We start from the raw sequence: 21,094 nt of genomic DNA on the forward strand, positions 1-21,094 counted from the left end.
GTATTCTAAATGTATTCCTTGTGAGAGTGATCTGATCATAGAACAAGTCAGCTAGGGAAGGAGATCACATTTCCTAACGTTTGCTAGCCCTCACCTACTGTTCCATAGGCAGTATATGGGCTGCTATGAATGGAGCTCTGTATTCTGTTTATTCACAGGACAGCAATAGAAATTGTGAACTGCCCTCCTTTGTTTATCATATCAGTACTGATCATAAAGATAGTGATTCTGATAATGGAAGCATATGGGTGAATTGCTGTTAATACAAACTACATAAACTAGGGTTTAAGACTATGGACACCTTTTGAATGGCAATTATTTGTTTCACTTAAATGCATGTATTTTGACCCGACAATCATTATTGCAGTAGGGTTTTATTAAAGCTTTTGCACTTTTTCTCTTCTACAGCTTCTACATACCATTGTATATGGAAATTACAGTGTAAAGACCTATTTAAAAAAAAACAAATGCTCAGTGTGAATGCAAAAAGAAGATTTACTTGTTCGCGGTTTAATATCACTTGTTGTTTGCGTTTTTATAAGCTAACTTTTCAGTCAGCTTAAAAAACCTCGTTGGCTCGCTGGTTTCTCATCCTCTCTTAATGCTCCCCGCTCAGTGCTTCACATAGGAGAACAGGCTCTGAACGAGAACCGGATGAGAAGCTCGCGATGCAGCAGCAAATCTTTCAGTGTAAACACTCTGAACGCTGATGGCCTTAACGGTGACGTCCGCTTTCATGCAGTCGTTTGAAAGACTGTCGGCCCGAGTAAAAGGGCCATAAGTCTCAATAAAAGATCCGTCAGTCAGGTTGGATGGACAACTTAGGATGGCTTTGCAACAGATGACTAACGTTGGAATAATCCCTCGAAAAAGCGAATGCAAACAGTCATTGCGTTTACACACGGCCACCAACAGGGTGATGAGTGATAGCTTGCTCACTAGCTGCTAGTCGTTTCATATCAGCTGACTTAAAAATAGTCACTGTCTTATATTAATTTTTGCTTCCAAAGATGTGCTAGGTCTTATTTTCAAGGGAAGTCTTATTTTTCCATGAAGAAGAATTCACATTTATTGTTGAAAAAAAAAATCTAAAAATTTATTATATACTGTACAGTAGTTGTCATCACAAACCAGCATAACCAAACAAGCTGTGAATCCTATCAAACGTTTGTTGTTACTACCATTATTTCCATGTACACACTGTCTGGATACTGTAATGATCACCCCCTAAAAAATCAAAGTGACACACTGCTTGCCTGACTCACACACAGGGCCACAAAAAATAAGGGCTGTAAAGTACCTGGCTCCCGCACACTGTCTGGAGACTGTAACAATCACCCACAGCAGTTCCTAGACCACTTATACAGCAGGGTCTTATTTTCAGGGGATGTCTTATTTTCGGGGAAACACGGTACTTGCCTAATCTGCACCTTGCCAGGAGATGTGAACAGTATATAAGCTGCGGGGGTGACACCCTTCATTGGCAATACACTCTACCTTATCAAGGGACTTTGAAAACTTCTTAAAACTAAATTGAGGCTAACCAAACATTTATTGTGTACTTATTTATTTACTTACGTTTTTCACTTCTCTAGATTATTTGTTTTAGTTTTGGTTAGTTGCATTCGTTCTCTCTTATCCAGCAGATTACTTTTCTCTTTTTTTTACTCACTGTATAGATTCCCCACCAATCCTGTTCCAACCCTACTTGGGTCCCCCATTAGTCTCTACCTCCTTGTCTCTCTCAATACGGACATGTGACCATTGCAGCACATCAGTGACAGCAGTGGGTCACTGCTGCGGTCAGTGATTGGCTGCAGCAGTCACATTTGGTAGAGCTATGAAGGGGGTCTAGCAGCAAGAAGAGGTTTTCTTTAAGTAGTCTAACCTTTTAAATTCTCTTGAAACCCTAAATAAGAACAAAAAAACCCAAACCTAATAAATGAGACAATCTATAGATGGACAGGCCCTCAGTCAGGCTGAAAGTCAAGACAATTAAAAATAACTTTAGAAAGGCCAGGTCACAGAACCTATAAGTGAATTATTAATTTAGACTTTTGACTTCTTACCGCGAAGAAGCAAAGGATTCTGCCCTTTCTGATATGTCACATTCTGTGTAGACCCGCTTCATCTATAGATTAAAGCAAATATAATTTAGGCTACAAATCATAATTTGAAATATAATCAGTGATTTGTTTTCTCTTAGGACAACAATATATAATTGTAAAAAATTCTAATACTTTATGGTCTCTTACTTAATTAAATATTTATATGAATGCCCTATTTCCTTGCAATCCTGCCGTATTCCTCTTATATCTAGCTATTGGCAATTTTATGCTTTTTGATTGCTCTATTTTATTCCATACTATGTGAGTGTCCGTAATTACCAAACATTGGAGGAGTACGGTATTATAATTACTAAATGATTCTTTGGGTCAGTAGCAATTGTGTAAATGGGAAAATAGCTTTCTATCAAGTAGACAACCCAGAACTATGATGCCAAAGGGATTCAGTCATTCTACATGATGTGTAAAGTTGGACTAACCGCACATTTTTCCGTAGTCTTCAGGGCATTATTATCTCTGAGCCTAATTTTAATATCTTCAGTAAATCTTAAATTGCCTACCTTTGCAACTTATTTTTTATTGCTCAAATGAATCTAAAATAAAAAAAAAAAAGAAATGAAGCAACTTTACTACTAGACGTAATAAAAACATGTCCTATCATTATGTGTCTACAGCTTCTGTGCAGATCTCTTTATCTCAATGGTAACAATCAAATAACTGTGTTGTATGAACCTGCAGTCATACTCCTTTCCATCTACACTCCCTGCTAGTATTTGTTCAGTGGGTTAGCAAGAAGTTAGGAAATAGATGGAAGGGGATATGACGGTAGCACTTTGCTTACAGACCGATTGTACAAGTAACTGCACTATTCTAGTGTTCTGATTACTGCTCGAAACATATTGCACTATGGACCGATACAAGTGTACTGTATTGTACCCCTTTGCTTTGTTGTACTGTATTCCTTCCAAACCAAGCAAAAAGCTATTCTTAATATATGGTGTGTTTTCTGCTATTTCCTCATAGACAACAAGTGTAGAAAATCTTACTTTACCATGGCTATCGTCTGTGAGACAAGCAACCAAAAACCCAGTGACTCTGTTGGATCTTTGCTACGGGAAAGTTGATAACCTTAACCTTCTGTATGTGGTAAGTTGTCAGTTGTTAAAAATGTGTGTGTGTGTGTGTGTATATATATATATATATATATATATATATATAGTTATCTGTTATCACAATCATGGGCACAATGTCATCTATTTATAGAATGTGGACTAGTGTGGATGTGTGTATATATCTATAAGTATTTATCAAGTCAATAAACCAATATTTGGTGTGACCGCCCTTTGCCTTCAAAACAGCATCAATTCTTCTAGGTGCACTTGCTCACAGATCAGGTTGCTGTGCGGCTGTATCATCACTTCCTGGACTCTTTTTTTTCTTCTTTACGCTGAAGATAGTTCTTAAGGACATTGGCTGTTTCTTTGGGATCGTTGGCTGCTACTGAATAAATTTGGAGCCATCTCCCTGATGGTATTGCATGATCAATAAGGATCTGCTTGTATTTCTCAGCATTGAGGACACCAAATCCCCAACTCCATTTTCTGAAATGCAGCTCCAGACTTCCAAAGAACTTCCACCATGCTTCACTGCTGCCTGCAGACACTCATTATTCTACCACTCTCCACCATGCTTCACTGTTGCCTGCAGACACTCATTATTGTACCCTTCTCCATCATGCTTCAATGTTGCCTGTAAACACACATTATTGTACTGCTCTTCAGCCCTTCAGTGAACAAACTGCCTTCTGTTACAGTCAGATATTGCATATTTTGGTTCAGCAGTCCAGAGCACCTGCTGCCATTTTTCTGTACCCCAGTTCATATGTTTTTGTGCATAGTTTACTCGCGTTGTCTTGTTCCTATATCAAAGGTATGGCTTTTTGGTTGCAATTCTTCCATGAAGGCTACTTTTGTCCAGACTTCTTTGAACAGTAGATAAGTGTACCTGGATCCCACTGGTTTCTGCCATTTCTCAGCTTAACACTGGTGCACATCTTCCGATTTAAAAAAAAGTAAGCATTATGTGTCTTTCATCTGCTGCACTCAGCTTCTTTGGCCAACCACTGTGTCTTCAGTCCTCAATGTTGCACGTTTCTTTGTGCTTCTTCAAAAGAGCTTGAACAGAACATTCTGAAACCCCAGTGTGCTTTGAAATCTTTCTTTAGGAGAGACTTTGCCGATCCAATATACACTAAGGCCTCCTTCACACAGGCAGTTGCAGAAACGCAACCTTTTTCAACGCTGCCTTTACTACGGTTTCAGAAGCCATACATTGAATGGCTGTGATTGGTTTATCGAGCGCTGGCTCTGATTGGCTCAGCCAGCGCTTGAGGAACCATTTATAGCCATCTCTTGCTGGAGGCGGGGTCTTCAAACCCCGTCACTAGCAAAAGACGCCCTGTCGGAGATGACAAGTGGCCGGCAGCCTACCTGGAGCTCCGGAGAGCAGCTGGAGAGTCTGGCACGGCGGCAGGTAGGTGAATATTGATTTTTTTTTTTAGGTCATGCAGCTAGCACTTGCGTTTAGCGCTGCCAAAAACGTGGCACAAAGTTGTGCGATGGTTTCAGCAGCGCTAAAACGGCTGCTTATTCATTTTAATGGGTGATGCACAGCTGAAAACGGCCAAAGATAGAACTTGCATCGCTGTCATAGGGCAACGTTGAAGACACTGAGTTTTGACGCTTGTGTGAACAGCCCAATTGAAATGAATGGGAGCTCTGTACAGCGTTTAGCATAGTGCTGAAAAGGCAGCGCTAACCGCTGTACAAAAACGCCTGTGTGAGGGAGGCCTAACTACTTTCTGTCTTGTTTCCACAACCTCATTAGCTCAACAGAACTGCCCTCCTTCCAACCCATCACAGCTCACATGTTGCTGCTGTGCCAGCAGCCCAAAACTAACATAGTACAGCCAAGATTGTACTTAGAATGGTAGAGTTGGAAGGGACCTCCTGGGTCATTGGATCCCATGCAGGATTACTAAATCATCATGTCTATCCAGTCTCTGTTTGAAGACTTCCACTTTCTCTGTATACTTTTGTTATTTCTATTAGATTGTTAAACATTGGGCATTAAAAGGGGTAATCTCATCTCATCCAAACACGACTGAGATGGGAATACAAGCCCACTCTGCATGACCGTTGTTGGCCAGGATTGAGGAAACCGCTGAACTAGCTGATCTGCACTGTCTGTGGAACTTTGCTTTTTCTTTTTTCTGTAACTATACTTTTTCCCCATCTTGAAGGTCCAGAGAGAGTGTGGTTCGCTCCTTAGTAGCATTAGCATCAGAGTTAGTTGTATTCACATATACATATACATATTTTAGAGCTGCTGACACAGCTGTACTAAGAGCTTTCCATTGTGTAGCACAAGGTGCAGTGTGGAAAAAAATAAAGAATGGGTTTCTGGAACCTCATTCACTTGGAAGAGAATAATTTTCCTAAGTAATTTGCAGTCTACCAGACACATTTCTGGCTGGGTGATGATGGGCAAGAAAAGATGCTGAGGATTGTGTATACTGTGGTTTACTTCTTCATTAGAGATGAGCGAGCACCAAAATTCTCGGGTGCTCGTTACTCGGGACGAAATTATCGCGCTGCTCGAGGGTTCGTTTCGAGTAACGAACCCCATTAAAGTCACTGGGCGACTCGAGCATTTTTGTATATCGCTGATGCTCGCTAAGATTTCCATTTGTGAAAATCGGGGCAATTCAAGAAAGTGATGGGATCGACACAGCAACGGATAGGGCAGGCGAGGGGCTACATGTTGGGCTGCATCTCAAGTTCCCAGGTCCCACTATCAAGCCACAATAGCGGCAAGAGTGCCCCCCCCTCCCAACAATTTTTACTTCTGAAAAGCCCTCACTAGCAATGCATACCTTAGCTAAGCACCACACTACCTCCAACAAAGCACAATCACTGCCTGCATGACACTCCGCTGCCACTTCTCCTGGGTTACATGCTGCCCAACCCCCCCCCCCCCCCCCCCGCAAGACGCAGTGTCCACAGTGCACACCAAAGTGTCCCTGCGCAGCCTTCATCTGCACTCATGCCACACCACCCTCATGTCTATTTATAAGTGCGTCTGCCAGAGGAACCGCAGGCACACACTGCAGAGGGTTGGCACGGCTAGGCAGCGACCCTCTTTAAAAGGGGCGGGGCGATAGCCCACAATGCTGTACAGAAGCAATGAGAAATATAATTCTGTGCCACCGCCATCAGGAGCTGCACACGTGGGCATAGCAATGGGGAACCTATGTGCCACACACTATTCATTCTGTCAAGGTGTCTGCATGCCCCAGTCAGACCGCGGTTTTTTATAAATAGTCACAGGCAGGTACAACTCCACAATGGGAATTCCGTGTGCACCTACAGCATGGGTGGCTCCCTGAAACCCACCGGCTGTACATTAATGTATCCCATTGCAGTGCCCATCACAGCTGAGGTAACGTCCGATTAAATGCAGGTGGGCTTCGGCCCACACTGCATGCCCCAGTCAGACTGGGGTTCTTTAGAACTGGACACATGCAGTTACAACTCCGTGTGGACCCACAGCATGGGTGGGTGCCAGGAAGCCACCGGCGGTACATAAATATATCCCATTGCATTGCCCATCACAGCTGAGGTAATGTCATGTTTAATGCAAGTGGGCTTGGGCCCACACTGCATGCCCCAGTCAGACTGGGGTTCTTTAGAACTGGACACATGCAGTTACAACTCCGTGTGGACCGACAGCATGGGTGGGTGCCAGGAAGCCACCGGCGGTACATAAATATATCCCATTGCATTGCCCATCACAGCTGAGGTAATGTCATGTTTAATGCAAGTGGGCTTGGGCCCACACTGCATGCCCCAGTCAGACTGGGGTTCTTTAGAAGTAGACACATGCAGTTACAACTCCGTGTGGACCCACGGCATGGGTGGCTCCCTGGAACCCACCGGCGGTACATAAATATATCCCATTGCAGTGCCCAACACAGCTGATGTAACGTCAGCTGTAATGCAGGTGGGCAAAAAATTAATTGGATTACACTGTAGGCGAGGGCCCCCAAAAATTGGTGTACCAACAGTACTAATGTACCTCAGAAAAATTGCCCATGCCCAACCAAGAGGGCAGGTGAAACCCATTAATCGCTTTGGTTAATGTGGCTTAAATGGTAACTAGGCCTGGAGGCAGCCCAGTTAAAATAAAAATTGGTTCAGGTGCAAGTTTCAACGCTTTAATGAGCATTGAAAAGTATAAAAATTGTTTACAAAAATTATATGGCTGAGCCTTGTGGGCCTAAGAAAAATTGCCCGTTCGGCGTGATTACGTGAGGTTTCAGGAGGAGGAGCAGGAGGAGGAGGAGGAATATTATACACAGATTGATGAAGCAAAAATGTCCCCGTTTTTGATGGTGATAGAGAACGATGCTTCCATCCGCGGGTGCAGCCTACGTATTGCTTAGGTATCGCTGCTGTCCGCTGGTGAAGAAGAGAAGTCTGGGGAAATCCAGGCTTTGTTCATCTTGATGAGTGTAAGCCTGTCGTCACTGTCGGTTGACAGGCGGGTACGCTTATCCGTGATGATTCCCCCAGCCGCACTAAACACCCTCTCTGACAAGACGCTAGCCGCAGGACAAGCAAGCACCTCCAGGGCATACAGCGCGAGTTCAGGCCACGTGTCCAGCTTCGACACCCAGTAGTTGTAGGGGGCAGAGGCGTCACCGAGGACGGTCGTGCGATCGGCTACGTACTCCCTCACCATCCTTTTACAGTGCTCCCGCCTACTCAGCCTTGACTGGGGAGCGGTGACACAGTCTTGCTGGGGAGCCATAAAGCTGGCAAAGGCCTTGGAGAATGTTCCCCTGCCTGCGCTGTACATGCTGCCTGATCTCTGCGCCTCCCCTGCTACCTGGCCCTCGGAACTGCGCCTTCTGCCACTAGAGCTATCGGATGGGAAGTTTACCATCAGTTTGTCCACCAGCGCCCTGTGGTATAGCATCATTCTGGAACCCCTTTCCTCTTCGGGAATGAGAGTGAAACGGTTCTCCTTATACCGTGGGTCGAGCAGTGTGTACACCCAGTAATCCGTAGTGGCCAGAATGCGTGTAACGCAAGGGTCACGAGAAAGGCATCCTAACATGAAGTCAGCCATGTGTGCCAGGGTACCTGTACGCAACACATGGCTGTCCTCACTAGGAAGATCACTTTCAGGATCCTCCTCCTCCTCCTTCTCCGGCCATACACGCTGAAAGGATGACAGGCAAGCAGCATGTGTACCCTCAGCAGTGGGCCAAGCTGTCTCTTCCCCCTCCTCCTCATGCTCCTCCACCTCCTCCTCAACGCGCTGAGATATAGACATGAGGGTGCTCTGACTATCCAGCGACATACTGTCTTCCCACGCCTCCGTTTCCGAGTGCAAAGCGTCTGCCTTTATGCTTTGCAGGGAACTTCTCAAGAGGCATAGCAGAGGAATGGTGACGCTAATGATTGCAGCATCCCCGCTCACCATCTGGGTAGACTCCTCAAAGTTTCCAAGGACCTGGCAGATGTCTGCCAACCAGGCCCACTCTTCTGTAAAGAATTGAGGAGGCTGACTCCCACTACGCCGCCCATGTTGGAGTTGGTATTCCACTATAGCTCTACGCTGCTCATAGAGCCTGGCCAACATGTAGAGCGTAGAGTTCCACCGTGTGGGCACCTCGCACAGCAGTCGGTGCACTGGCAGATTAAACCGATGTTGCAGGGTCCGCAGGGTGGCAGCGTCCGTCTTGGAGTAGCGGAAATGTGCGCTGACCCGGCGCACCTTTCCGAGCAGGTATGACAAGTGTGGGTAGCTTTTCAGAAAGCGCTAAACCACCAAATTAAAGACATGGGCCAGGCATGGCACGTGCGTGAGGCTGCCGAGCTGCAGAGCCTCCACCAGGTTACGGCCGTTGTTACACACGACCATGCCCGGTTGGAGGCTCAGCGGCGCAAGCCAGCAGTCGGTCTGCTCTGTCAGACCCTGCAGCAATTCGTGGGCCGTGTGCCTCTTCTCTCCTAAGCTGAGTAGTTTCAGCACGGCCTGCTGACGCTTGCCCACCGCTGTGCTGCCACGCCGCGCGACACCGACTGCTGGTGACGTGCTGCTGCTGACACATCTTGATTGCGAGACAGAGGTTGCGTTGGAGGAGGAGGAGGAGGGTGGTTTAGTGGAGGAAGCATACACCGCCGCAGTTACCAGCACCGAGCTGAGGGCCCGCAATTCTGGGGGTGGGTAGGACGTGAGCGGTCCCGGGCTCTGACTCTGTCCCAGCCTCCACTAAATTCTGTTGTTAAGTGGACCTTGGCAGTAACCGCGTTGGTGAGGGCGCGTACAATGTTGCGGGAGACGTGGTCGTGCAGGGCTGGGACGGCACATCGGAAAAAGTAGTGGCAACTGGGAACCGAGTAGCGCGGGGCCGCCGCCGCCATCATGCTTTTGAAAGCCTCCCTTTCCACAAGCCTATATGGCAGCATCTCCGGGCTGATCAATTTGGCAATGTGCACGTTTAATGCTTGAGCGTGCGGGTGCGTGGTGGCGTACTTGCGCTTGCGCTCAAACAGTGGCGCTAGCGACGTCTGGTCGCTGCGCTGAGAGACATTGCTGGATGGGGCCGAGGACAGCAGAGGTGAGGGTGTGGGTGCAGGCCAGGAGACGGTAGTGCCTGTGTCCTCAGAGGGGGGTTGGATCTCAGTGGCAGGTTGGGGCACAGGGGGAGAGGCAGTGGTGCAAACCGGAGGCGGTGAACGGCCTTCGTCCCACCTTGTGGGGTGCTTGGCCATCATATGCCTGCGCATGCTGGTGGTGGTGGCTCCCCAGCTGATCTTGGCGCGACAAAGGTTGCACACCACTGTTCGTCGGTCGTCAGGCGTCTTCGTGAAAAACTGCCACACCGTAGAGCACCTTGACCTCTGCAGGGTGGCATGGCGCGAGGGGGCGCTTTGGGAAACAGTTGGTGGATTATTCGGTCTGGCCCTGCCTCTACCCGTGGCCACTGCACTGGCTCGGCCTGTGCCCACACCCTGACTTGGGCCTCCGCGTCCTCGCCCGAGTCCACGTCCTCTAGGCCTACACCTACCCCTCAGCATGCTGTATTACCAGTAGTGCAGAAACAGAACGCTGTAATTAAATGTGCCACTTATTGGCCTGTGGTTGGAGGCTGACTTCGCTTACGGAACGCACAGCAGAGCCAGGAAATAATTTTGCGAAAGCCTGCTGTAACACTTAGCTGGCTGCGTATGATTTCGGAGGACAACTACACCCAGCACAGACCCAGTACACTGAGGACAGTCACAGGCAGCCCAAATAGATTTTTTTTCCCAAATGTTTTTGGAAAGGCCCACTGCCTATATTAAATAAATATGTCTTCTGTCCCTGCGTCACCACTACTGGCCCTGGAGTATGTAAAATAACTGCAGACTGTTGCACTGTGGACAGGAATACAGCGGTGATGTAAGAGGCAACACAGAGCCAGGAAATAATTTTGCGCAAGCCTGCTGTAACACTTAGCTGGCTGCGTATGAATTAGGAGGACAACTACACCCAGCACAGACCCAGTACACTGAGGACAGTCACAGGCAGCCCAAATAGATTTTTTTCCCAAATGTTTTTGGAAAGGCCCACTGCCTATATTCAATAAATGTATGTCTTCTGTCCCTGCCTCACCACTACTGGCCCTGGAGTATGTATAATTACTGCAGGGCGCAATGCTCTGCACGGCCGATATACAAAAAAAAAAAAAAGTGCAACACTGCAAAAAGCAGCCTCCACACAACTGCACACGGTTAGATGTGGCCCTAAAAAGGACCGTTGGGGTTCTTGAAGCCTAAAATACTCCTAACACTCTCCCTATAGCAGCTCCGGCACCAACAGCACTTTCCCTGATCTATGTCAGAATGCATCTGTGGCGAGCCGCAGGAGGGGCCGATTTTTATACTCGGGTGACACCTGATCTCCCCAGCCACTCACTGCAGGGGGGTGGTATAGGGCTTGAAAGTCGCAGGGGGAAGTTGTAATGCCTTCCCTGTCTTTCTATTGGCCAGAAAAGCGCGCTAACGTCTCAGAGATGAAAGTGAAAGTAACTCGAACATCGCTTGGTAGTCGTCACGAGTAACGAGCATCTCGAACACGCTAATACTCGAACGAGTATCAAGCTCGGACGAGTACGTTCGCTCATCTCTATTCTTCATCTTAATATGCACCCTTAGGGCTCAGTCACGTGACCTTATGCATATTTCAGTCCGTGAAATATGCAGCCTTTTTTAACTGCGTGTACATATGCGTATTTGTTGCGTGTGTGTGTGGATCTTTATGTGCGTATACACGTATGCAAAAAAAAACCTCGAAAGAAAGCCCAGTTGATGTCAGTGTTTTTTTCAACCACCGTCTCCTGCCAACATGCATAAAACACATATTTGCTGTATTTTTACGCAATAATAGTCACACACCAACTCACGATTTTAATTACTCAGGACTTGAAGTTTCTGTTTTGTAGATAAAAATGTACGCTGATAAACAGTATATTTGTAGAAAAGTCTGTAAAATTAGTTGAATACATGGAACCTTTACAGTAGTATTGTGGCGTCCATTCTGTATGTGCCACTATGATATCATCAAGTTTCATAGAAGCTTTGGGCAGAAAAGCCTAACCCTTAAAGGGAACCTGTCATCACCATTGAGCACCATAAACTACATTATGGAACTCAAATGGGGGGGATGAGGAGTCTGGAGAGCTGTGTTTCATTCACAAAAGACAAGCCCTTTATACTCTCTTTCATTGTTAGGACTCCAATGGCCGGTACTGCTTAGTGATTGACCGCTATCTCTTAATGTACAGTCATACATGGAAGGCTGTCAGTCACTGGAATCCTAAGATTGGAAAACAGTTGAAATTAATAAATTGGATCCCTTCTAACAAAACTGTACTGTATATCCGTCCGCTCAGCGCTATATATTAGTACATCAATTACATACACAAAACCACACAATAGTTATAGCCATACAAATCATTTCACATCCAATCTGCAATGTAACTCTTTCTATAAATATACATTTAGTACGACCGTGAACGTCTTTTTGAGCCACTATTCCTAAATCTTTTAAAACCTACTTATTTTATTTCTATTCTGGAAAATGTAATACTTGTAGCCCAGGACCTTGTACAATCATACTTTCCATTCTCATATTGGGGGAGCCTTAGGTGAAAGCCAGTATCCTATCTTGGCCAGAAATAGAAATTCTGGGACTAACACTGAAATGTATTTCGGGCCCCTATGTATAATGATATCTATATGAACAGCACCTTCCAAAGTTTCTTTTTGCTTTCGTTAGTAAGTCTGCAGTTTTGGACAATGCAAAACTGATTGTATGATGTTCACTTCATCTCCTAAACATTTGGGATAAGAGTTCGGCTCTGTTTATACTAGGGCCGTGGCTTCTGTTATTATAGAGGTCATGATAGTTCTGACAGATAAGTTGTACAACTGATTGTAATGGATTTTGATAGATCCAGACATACAGTACAATGGGTCGATCTGGTTTCTGCTTAGCTTTTATTTACAGGAAAGAATAGTGCAGCAGACAATGCCACTCTGGCTTTAAAAAAAAACAATGCAGGCTCAATGGAACGAAGCCTACCACTGTTTATGCTGTGGGCCATAGGACTGACTATCTATCTATCTATCTATCTATCTATCTATCTATCTATCTATCCATCTCATATCTATCTATCTCATATCTATGTATCTATCTGAGACATCTAGAACTGTATGGGCAAAAGTAAGAGACTCTTAATTTTGTTTAAATGTAGAAATAAGCCTTTCTATGCTTTAACCCATTAAGGACCAGGCACGGTAAATATACTGTGCCTGGTCCAGGGCTTAAAACCCTGCTGATAATAAAATTACAGCGCCGCTTTAAGCCTCCTGCCCTGAGCAATTAATCAGAGACAGGACGAGTTATCAACTGTTAGTAACTGCTGATAATCCGGAGGAGAAGGCAGGAGGGGCTTTTAACCCTTTCTGCCTTCTCCTTCCCTGAGTAGACAGCGCTCAATGAGCGCTGTGTATTAGAAAGTGAACGTGGAAGTGTAACTTCCACTACGGAAGCCAGGGGGGGTCACGTAACAACCAGGATTCCCTGCTATAGTAGAGCTGGAGGGTCATACTAGACCCTGACCAGCTCTGCCAGTGACTAATGTCACTACAGGGGTTGTTTTTCCCTGTAAATAGGATCCTATGCATTCCCCAGCTACAGTGGGAAAGTGTCAAATAAAAAAAAAAAAAATGAATGTCCCCCAGGGGTCTTATATGACATCATGGGGGACATAGATAGTAAAAAACATAATTACATACATCAGTAAATAAAAATTACAGAATACAACAACAATATATATATAAGAAAGAAAATAACACAAAGCCGACACCAACCAAAACACTTGCCGTATGTGCCCTGTAATCCAAATGCATACATATCATATATCAAAATGTCCGAAACAAAATGAGGAACCCACTCCCATACTTTATTTTAGCATAAATATACTAAATAAAAAGAAAAATAACTACAAATGTTAAAAAAATCATTTGTTTTAGCTTTTTACTCCCAATAAAACTAAAATACAGAAAAAAAAAGGCAGTGAAAAAGATATTATAAAATCGCCCTATATGTCACAGAAAAAAAAACTCAGCAAAAATAATTTTGGTAGCTAAAGAAAACAACATAGAGCAGTAAAATCCCTAAAAAGGGTTTGGTCCTAAAGGTACGAAACAGCTTGGTCCTTAAGGGGTTAAAGGTCATCACATTTGAGCCCCATAAACAATGTTATAAGGCTCAAAGGTGAGTGAATGGGGGTTGGGGAAGCTGTGTTTTATCCTCACTGGGCACCCCGTTCCAGCACTGTGTCCCTGAGAAGTTGGCATGTACACACAGCTTGACTCTTTCTGCCATACGCATTTTCCATTCATCTCTATGGGAAATGCCTGTGCAGAAAGAGTCAAGCTACTGTCACGCACCAGCTTTGCATGGACACAGTGCTAAAACAGGGCACCCAGTAAGCATGAAATGCACTCCCCCCCCTCTCCTGATTCCTCACCTTTTGAGACCCATAAAGTAGTTTATGGAGCGCAAATGTGTTGACAGGTTCCCTTTACATGCACTAAAATATACTGAATTTGTTAATGAGATTGAAGTTCTAGACATGCAGTGATCCCAGTACTGTATATACTCGGCAGAATAAGTTAATGCTAATAAATAAAAGTGGTAGAAGCAATAGATATACTATTATATCAGTAATCTGAATTAACACTTAGCTAATTTACTGTATTAAAATGTGTTATATGACTATTTGCACTATTTCTTTAAGATGTGAATCATCTCATACATTTTTGATATGGGTACATCTCGTCAGGCATGTGGATGTGGATCTTTGCTACACAAGGATTTGACTTTGGGCTATCATGGAAGGCCGCACTTGGAGAATCCCGCTTTTTCACCCTTGATCCCTCCAATTAGGATTTGGTCTTTGCTGTGGGATCTCCAAGCCGATACTTGTAGAGATGGTCTTGGTTGTATAGCTGTTGATGTTGCACAAGGCCGAGGCTTGGTAGCTAATGGTGCGAACAGGGACTTATCCTTAGAATTAGCAATGGTCATGGCTGTCAGCACAACTTCAATATAAGTAGACAGGCAATAGGTCAGGGCAGACAACAGGCAAATATTGTGGTCCAGAAGCTTAGCCCAGGTCAGAGATCACAAAAGTCGGAGAGGTCTTGGAGCAGGCAGAGGTTAGAACCAACTGCTTAGGCATCCACCCTTGGATGTGAATGCCTAATATAGTTTGAAGTGAGAGATGCTTGGACGCAGATTTTGTATCACTATATCAGTAAGTATGGCTGCATTCTATGTTTTTAAATTGATGTATCCCTCTTCTGTGATTTGTACAAATCTACAAACTTGCAGGCTTAACACCTTAGAAGCGCTGAAACAGTGATATCTCATTCAGTAGAGAGGTTTTCAGCCTAGGCTATGTTGTGGAATTAAAAATCCTAGGGATAGCCATGGGGATTTGTTTCCCAACACGTGGAGCATAGAGAGGTCACCAGTTTTCTTTCTGCCTCAGGAAGCAGAAAGGCTAGGCTGCAAAAAGATGCATGCATAGGAGTGAATGCCATAAAAAGGCCTGTTGGCGGTCTCTAACTTAATTAGGGTCTATAGACGCAGTGATACATTGTTATTATGTATCAACCTGGAGTAAACAGCTGTAAACAAGCACTTCCCGTATAATAAGATCACAGCCCCCTCTTCAGGGTAAATTGAAGAGTTTCTGACCATGGCGATAACCAGTTACTCTTACCGATCCTGTGTACACTCCAAAGTTGAGTGGTGCTGAATACTTGGATTTGGGCTGGAGGTGATTACAACATACTCCATCTAAACAGACAGTCACAAGGCATTACATAATGACTTCTTTATCTGCAAACTGATGTATCTTCACTTGTATGTACCGTATCCAGTATCCTATGTGTGCGTACTATCCCCTATCGCCTCTTCTAGGGTAAAAAGCATAGCAGCATTAAAAGGGGTTCTTGGTGGTTAGAAAAAAACATGGCTGCTATCTTCTAAAAACAGCACCACTCTTGGGCAGAGTCTGATGTTGCAGCTCAGCTCATTGTGAGTGAGGCTAAGCTGCAATACCAAACACAGCCTAGAGACAAAAGTGGAGCTATTTCTGGAAGAAAGCCGCCATGATTTCTTTAATCTTTTTAAATGCAGGTGTCTGGGGAAACAGGAAGGGAGATGGTACAGAGAGGAGCCAAAATAAAATGAGCTTCTCATGTCCTAAACCTCATTGCTGCTGAATGTGGACAATTCTAATGAGGTCTATTGTTATTTGTTATGGTCCTAATATAGGCCATGGCTGTTCAAATAAGAGTGTTGACGACTTAATTGATGTATTCCATGGAGTTTTTGTATGGGCGAGCAGGCACACATGCGCAATACAGTTTTTCCTGTGCTGTCGCTAGGCGATGACGCGGGTCCCGTGACCCTTCTGCACTGTCAATTGAAAAAGGGCCGCGGGTCAGACAGCTTCCGTTGGCTTAAATAGAAGCTGTCCGTGTGGAGCCCGCACAAAAATGGAGCTTGCTGCAATTTTTCCTCTGCGAGCGGAAAATCACAGTCACTGTCCGCTCGTGTGCAGCCAGCCTTAATCTTGACATTTCCCATGAACCTATTTTTCCACTTCTCACTTATGAATATTAGTGATGAGATAAATTAGTGTCACTTATATTCAGTTACTGTATTATACCTGAAATATCAGTCGTTGCAGTTTTCTGTCTTCTCTCTGTTAGGATACTGTATAACCAAGTGATTACAATTGAATGTTTTTTGTCTTTTTCACATTTAAGTCCAGTGATCCTATTGGCTGTTAAGAAACGCCATTATCATGATAACAGATGTAACTGTGGATTTAAAGGGACATGACACTTTTAGTAGATGACAATGTATTTTGCTACATAATTCATGGAATTCTGCATAAAACATGAACCTGTAGATATAATACGCGGGGATGTGATTATATAGCTCTTCATTTTTCTACGTAGTCATTTCTGGAAGCTGCAAAACTATTTCTGTAGGCAAGAGAAAATCAATGTGTTGGCAATCATATGTGTACAGAGAAGGCCTGTGTATACTGTCTATATTTAAAGGTTCTCATGTGGCATTTTCATTTCTAATACAGATCTAAATCTTACTCAGAAGTCATTGGAAAGAATTCCTAAAAGTGTTTACGTCACAATTCTGGCATAAAAAGTTACAAGTTTTGGACTTGCACAAAAATGTGCTACTTTTCGGCACTTTCTGCCACCCATGCTACATTTGTGAAAATTAGGTGGGGTTTGGCAGAAGGGGAAAGGAACTGCGGTATTGATTATTATACTGCAATACAGAGAGCTTTGGATTTAAATATTTTACTGCTGGGGAGGGGGCTCTGGATGTGATTGTGAGGGGGCTCTGGATGTGATTGTGAGGGGGCTCTGGTGTAGTATACTAGGTGTATATTATACTGGGGGAGGCCTCACTCTGGACGTGTACATGATTACTCTGACCATCTACATAGATTATAGTTGGAGGGTACTTTGGAAGTATATTTGATATTTATAGTACTGTGTTGTACAGTACGTCTTTTTCATTCTGACATTAATTACACAGTATATGTATTTAGATGTGGTGACTAAAATATCATTTAGCTCCTACATTTTTTTAAATAAAAGCTAATGGATCCTAGGGATATTTTTGTGTGAAATGCTGACAACTGTCAAGTCTAAAGCCTTATGTTGAAATCATCAAAGCTTTTAATTTAAAGCTCAACTAAGCCATAGGGGAAGGAGCGACAACTGAATGAATAATTCAAATGAATACGAGTAAAGTGTTAACACACTGCAACATGTACATCTATTGACTATTATCTTGTCCCAGATGCTGAAGGATTAGAAACAAGAAAATGAGCAACTCAACAACTCATGTGCATTTATAAGAAAAGATTCAATCTTCCATAGCTCTGTGAGACACATTAGATGTATTTGTATAATAAATATATATATATATATATTTACACACACACACACACACTGAGTGGCCCACTTTATTAGGGACACCCATTTAGACCTCTTTTGGCTTCCAGAACCGCAGTAATTTGCTGTGGCATAGATTTTACTAGATGTTGAAGTCCTGCAGGAATATTGGCCCATGTGGACAAGAAGCTTCTTGCAGTTGCTGCACATTAGCTAGAGGTACTGACGTTCACTGATCAGCTGACAGGAAGAATTCAGCAGTTAATGCTGCTTGTGCTAAATTCTGACCATCACATCAGCATGCTGCCACGGAAATCTGGATTCATCTGACCAGACAATGTTTTCCCAGAGTTCAGTGATCCTTTCTGCTTCTCCTAGACACCAACGGCACATGAACTGGTTGTCTGCTGTTATAGCTCATCCGGGCTAAGGAAGGATGCGTTGTATGTTTGCATACGTTATTTGAGCTCTAGCATAATTATTGGTTGTAGTTTGCTGGATCGTGCACCGCATGTTGGTCAGAACGATTCTTGACATCCTTCTCTGACACCTCTCATCGATGAATTGTTTAGGTCAGCAAGATCCCCTTTTACTGGATGTCTTTCCTCAGTCACACCACTCTCGGTATGCTTTTGATATTGTCACACAAGAAAACCCAAGAAGGTTTTTTATAGTGCATGTATCTGTGTGTCGTGTATAGATACAGATAAGCCATCATAGCAATACTACTACTTGCCAGGTTTCTGCCGCAAATGTTGTAGCATATTCCAATTGACTGATGCATGTGTACAGGCAGATCATGCATGGTGGGTGGTAAGGGGGACATGTAGACTATCTTTAACACTTCCCCCCCAAAAAAATCACAAGGCGTAAGATCCGGGGAATGTAGAGGGCAAGGAAGACGTTTGCTATCGTCAGGAACTACCTGGCCAATCCATTTGCTTGGTAGTCACGTATTGAGCTCACTTTTGACTTCATTGTAAAAATGGGGGGTGTGACATCCTGTTGGCGGTTGAATCTTGGGATTTCCTGTTCCCGCTGCAGCAGAAGCCATATCTGTAGTATCCGGGTATGAAATCCCCGGGATTGTTTCCTAATGGAGAAAGAAGGGGCCGTACACGTTCCTACAGGTTATAGCGCAGAACACATTCACCTTGGGGGAGTCCTGCATATGCTTCATGTAGACTGATGGGTTTTCCCTCCCCCAGATTCTGATGTTTAACTGTGCCTGAAAGGTGGAAGGCTTCATGACTAAACATTAAAGACTCCATGAAACCATCAGTTTCCATTAGAGTTTGCATACTCTTGCAGAAAGAACATCGCCTCGCTTTGTCGTCCTGTTTCAGGCCCTGTATAAATGTATATGCAGAATCTTCCATACAGTTGGCTGCAGGATGTCCAATGCTCTGCTTGGTGGGTTTTTGAGGACTTTGTGTGAAACTTGCACGGACACGCTCTATTGCTCTAGGCACTGTTCTGCTGGGAAACCTTGGGTTCTAATATTCATATGGATGTTACCAAGTATACCTCTTCATGATAGTGGTATTCTCTAACGGCAGTGGTCTTTTCCAGCAGGTTAATGCGCTCTAACACACAAAACAACTTGCTCAAGAATTGTTTGAGGAGCAATCTACAGGCTGCCGTTCCAACTATCGCTTCTGTGCTTTGCATAGGAGTGATAGTTGTTCAAGTGAATGGAGGTGGAGCAGCCAGGGATTATTTCGGCTGCCCGCCTCCATTCACTGTTAAAAGGAGTCACTCAAACATTAAATAGCTCTTTTTTACACGGCACGATAGTAGCTTCGTTTTTAGTTCTACTAAAAACCTAATAACTCCAACAGGTAAGTGATTCTTCGCTCAGTGCCCCGTCGGCGTCTATGTGATTATCGCCTGAATTTACGATTTCCAGCGAGAATTCAGGTGATAATTGCCTCATGTAAAGCCACTCTCACATATGCACTTTTTACCGAGATTGCCACAGCGTTTTGAACGCCGCAGTAATTGTGGTACAACGCTCCCATTGATTTCAATTGGGCCTAGCCTGATTTAAATGTAATGGTTGATTGAAGTGTATGTATGTATATATAATATATATACACAGACCAAAATCTAAAAAAGTTGAGAAGCTGTGTAAAATGTAAGTAAATGTTAAGCAAAAAAGAGTGCAATGATTTTGAAATCTCGAGTCATAATATAATATTTCATTCACAATAGAACATGGAACAAATATCAGACGGTAACATTTTTCCATTTAATTTTAAGAAATTAACTCATTTATGATACCATATATCTCGTCAGGTCTGCGCCAGATGGAGATAGTCATCAAAAGAGGTGACATGTTTTGTTATGAATGTTTTGTATTAACTTTAATATAAAGTGGAAGGCTGTTATTGTACTAAAATAGAAGAGAGAATGTGAAGAGTTATATGACTAATGGTTATTGTGCCTCTTTGTGAAAAATTGTTACATAACTTTGCTTTCAATAAATACTTTTTAAACATAAAAGAATAACTCATTTCAAAATTGATTGCAACAACGCATTTCAACAAAGTTGAGCCAGGGCCATGTCTACCGTTGTGTAGCATCACCACTTTTTACAACAATCTGTAAACGTCTGGGAAGTGAGGAGACCAATTGCTGGAGTTTTGGGAGAGGAATGTTGTCCCATTCTTGTCTGATGTAGGACTCTATATATACTCTATATATACACTCACTGTCAAAAAAAAAGTCTAGCACTCAGAAGCAGTTGTCATTTTGCTGCAAAACTTGGTATGCAGTTACATCTCAGGCAGATATGTAAATGATAAGCGTTGTGGCGTCATAAGATCAACAGTCTTGCCATCCGAGGCTCTAAAAGTGATTCTACTCTTGGCCTATAAAAAGGCTCTCTCCTTGTGTGTAGTGGATCTCTTTTTCCGCTTGTGAAGAGCTTGTTGACCACTGGACGCCTCTACAATACAGAGAAGAGATTTCTCCAAGTTAACAGAGTTTGAGAGGGGGCACATTTTGGTAATTCGACAAGCTGGATGGTCATATCGACGAATTGCCTGTCACTTGGCCTGTTTGGACTATACTTTTAGAAGGTGTTGGGACTAGAGTATGCATGAGGGCGCACACAAGGTGACTGGACTCTGCACACCCTTGACATACCACCAGTAGAGAGGGTCATCTGACAAGCATGAACATCTCCAAGTATTTCACTGTCCGCTATCCAGAGACAGGTGGGGTACTGTCGTTCCAGACTCTTGTGTCTGTCAGAACTATTTCCAAGCGCTTGGTTGAAGAACATTCGATTTTGCGATGCCCATTACGTGTACTACCTTTGACACTCACCATTGCCTCCATTTACGGTGGTGTCGTGAACGACGAAACTGGACTGCTACAGAGTGGAACTGGGTT

The 21,094-nt window shown here is 43.9% G+C and overlaps 1 protein-coding gene across 1 annotated transcript in view; it reads left to right on the forward strand.

Annotated features, from left to right (window-relative positions):
- The window catches only part of LOC136626945 (uncharacterized), a 141,911-nt gene that overhangs the window by 67,663 nt on the left and 53,154 nt on the right, over nt 1-21,094 (forward strand). Inside the window, exon 7 of the mRNA XM_066601902.1 lies at nt 3,090-3,212. Within this exon, the coding sequence (XP_066457999.1) occupies nt 3,090-3,212 (123 nt within the window). The remainder of the gene's footprint in view (nt 1-3,089; nt 3,213-21,094) is intronic.

This window comes from Eleutherodactylus coqui, chromosome 5 (genome assembly GCF_035609145.1).
Source record: "Eleutherodactylus coqui strain aEleCoq1 chromosome 5, aEleCoq1.hap1, whole genome shotgun sequence".
Classification (NCBI taxonomy): domain Eukaryota; kingdom Metazoa; phylum Chordata; class Amphibia; order Anura; family Eleutherodactylidae; genus Eleutherodactylus; species Eleutherodactylus coqui.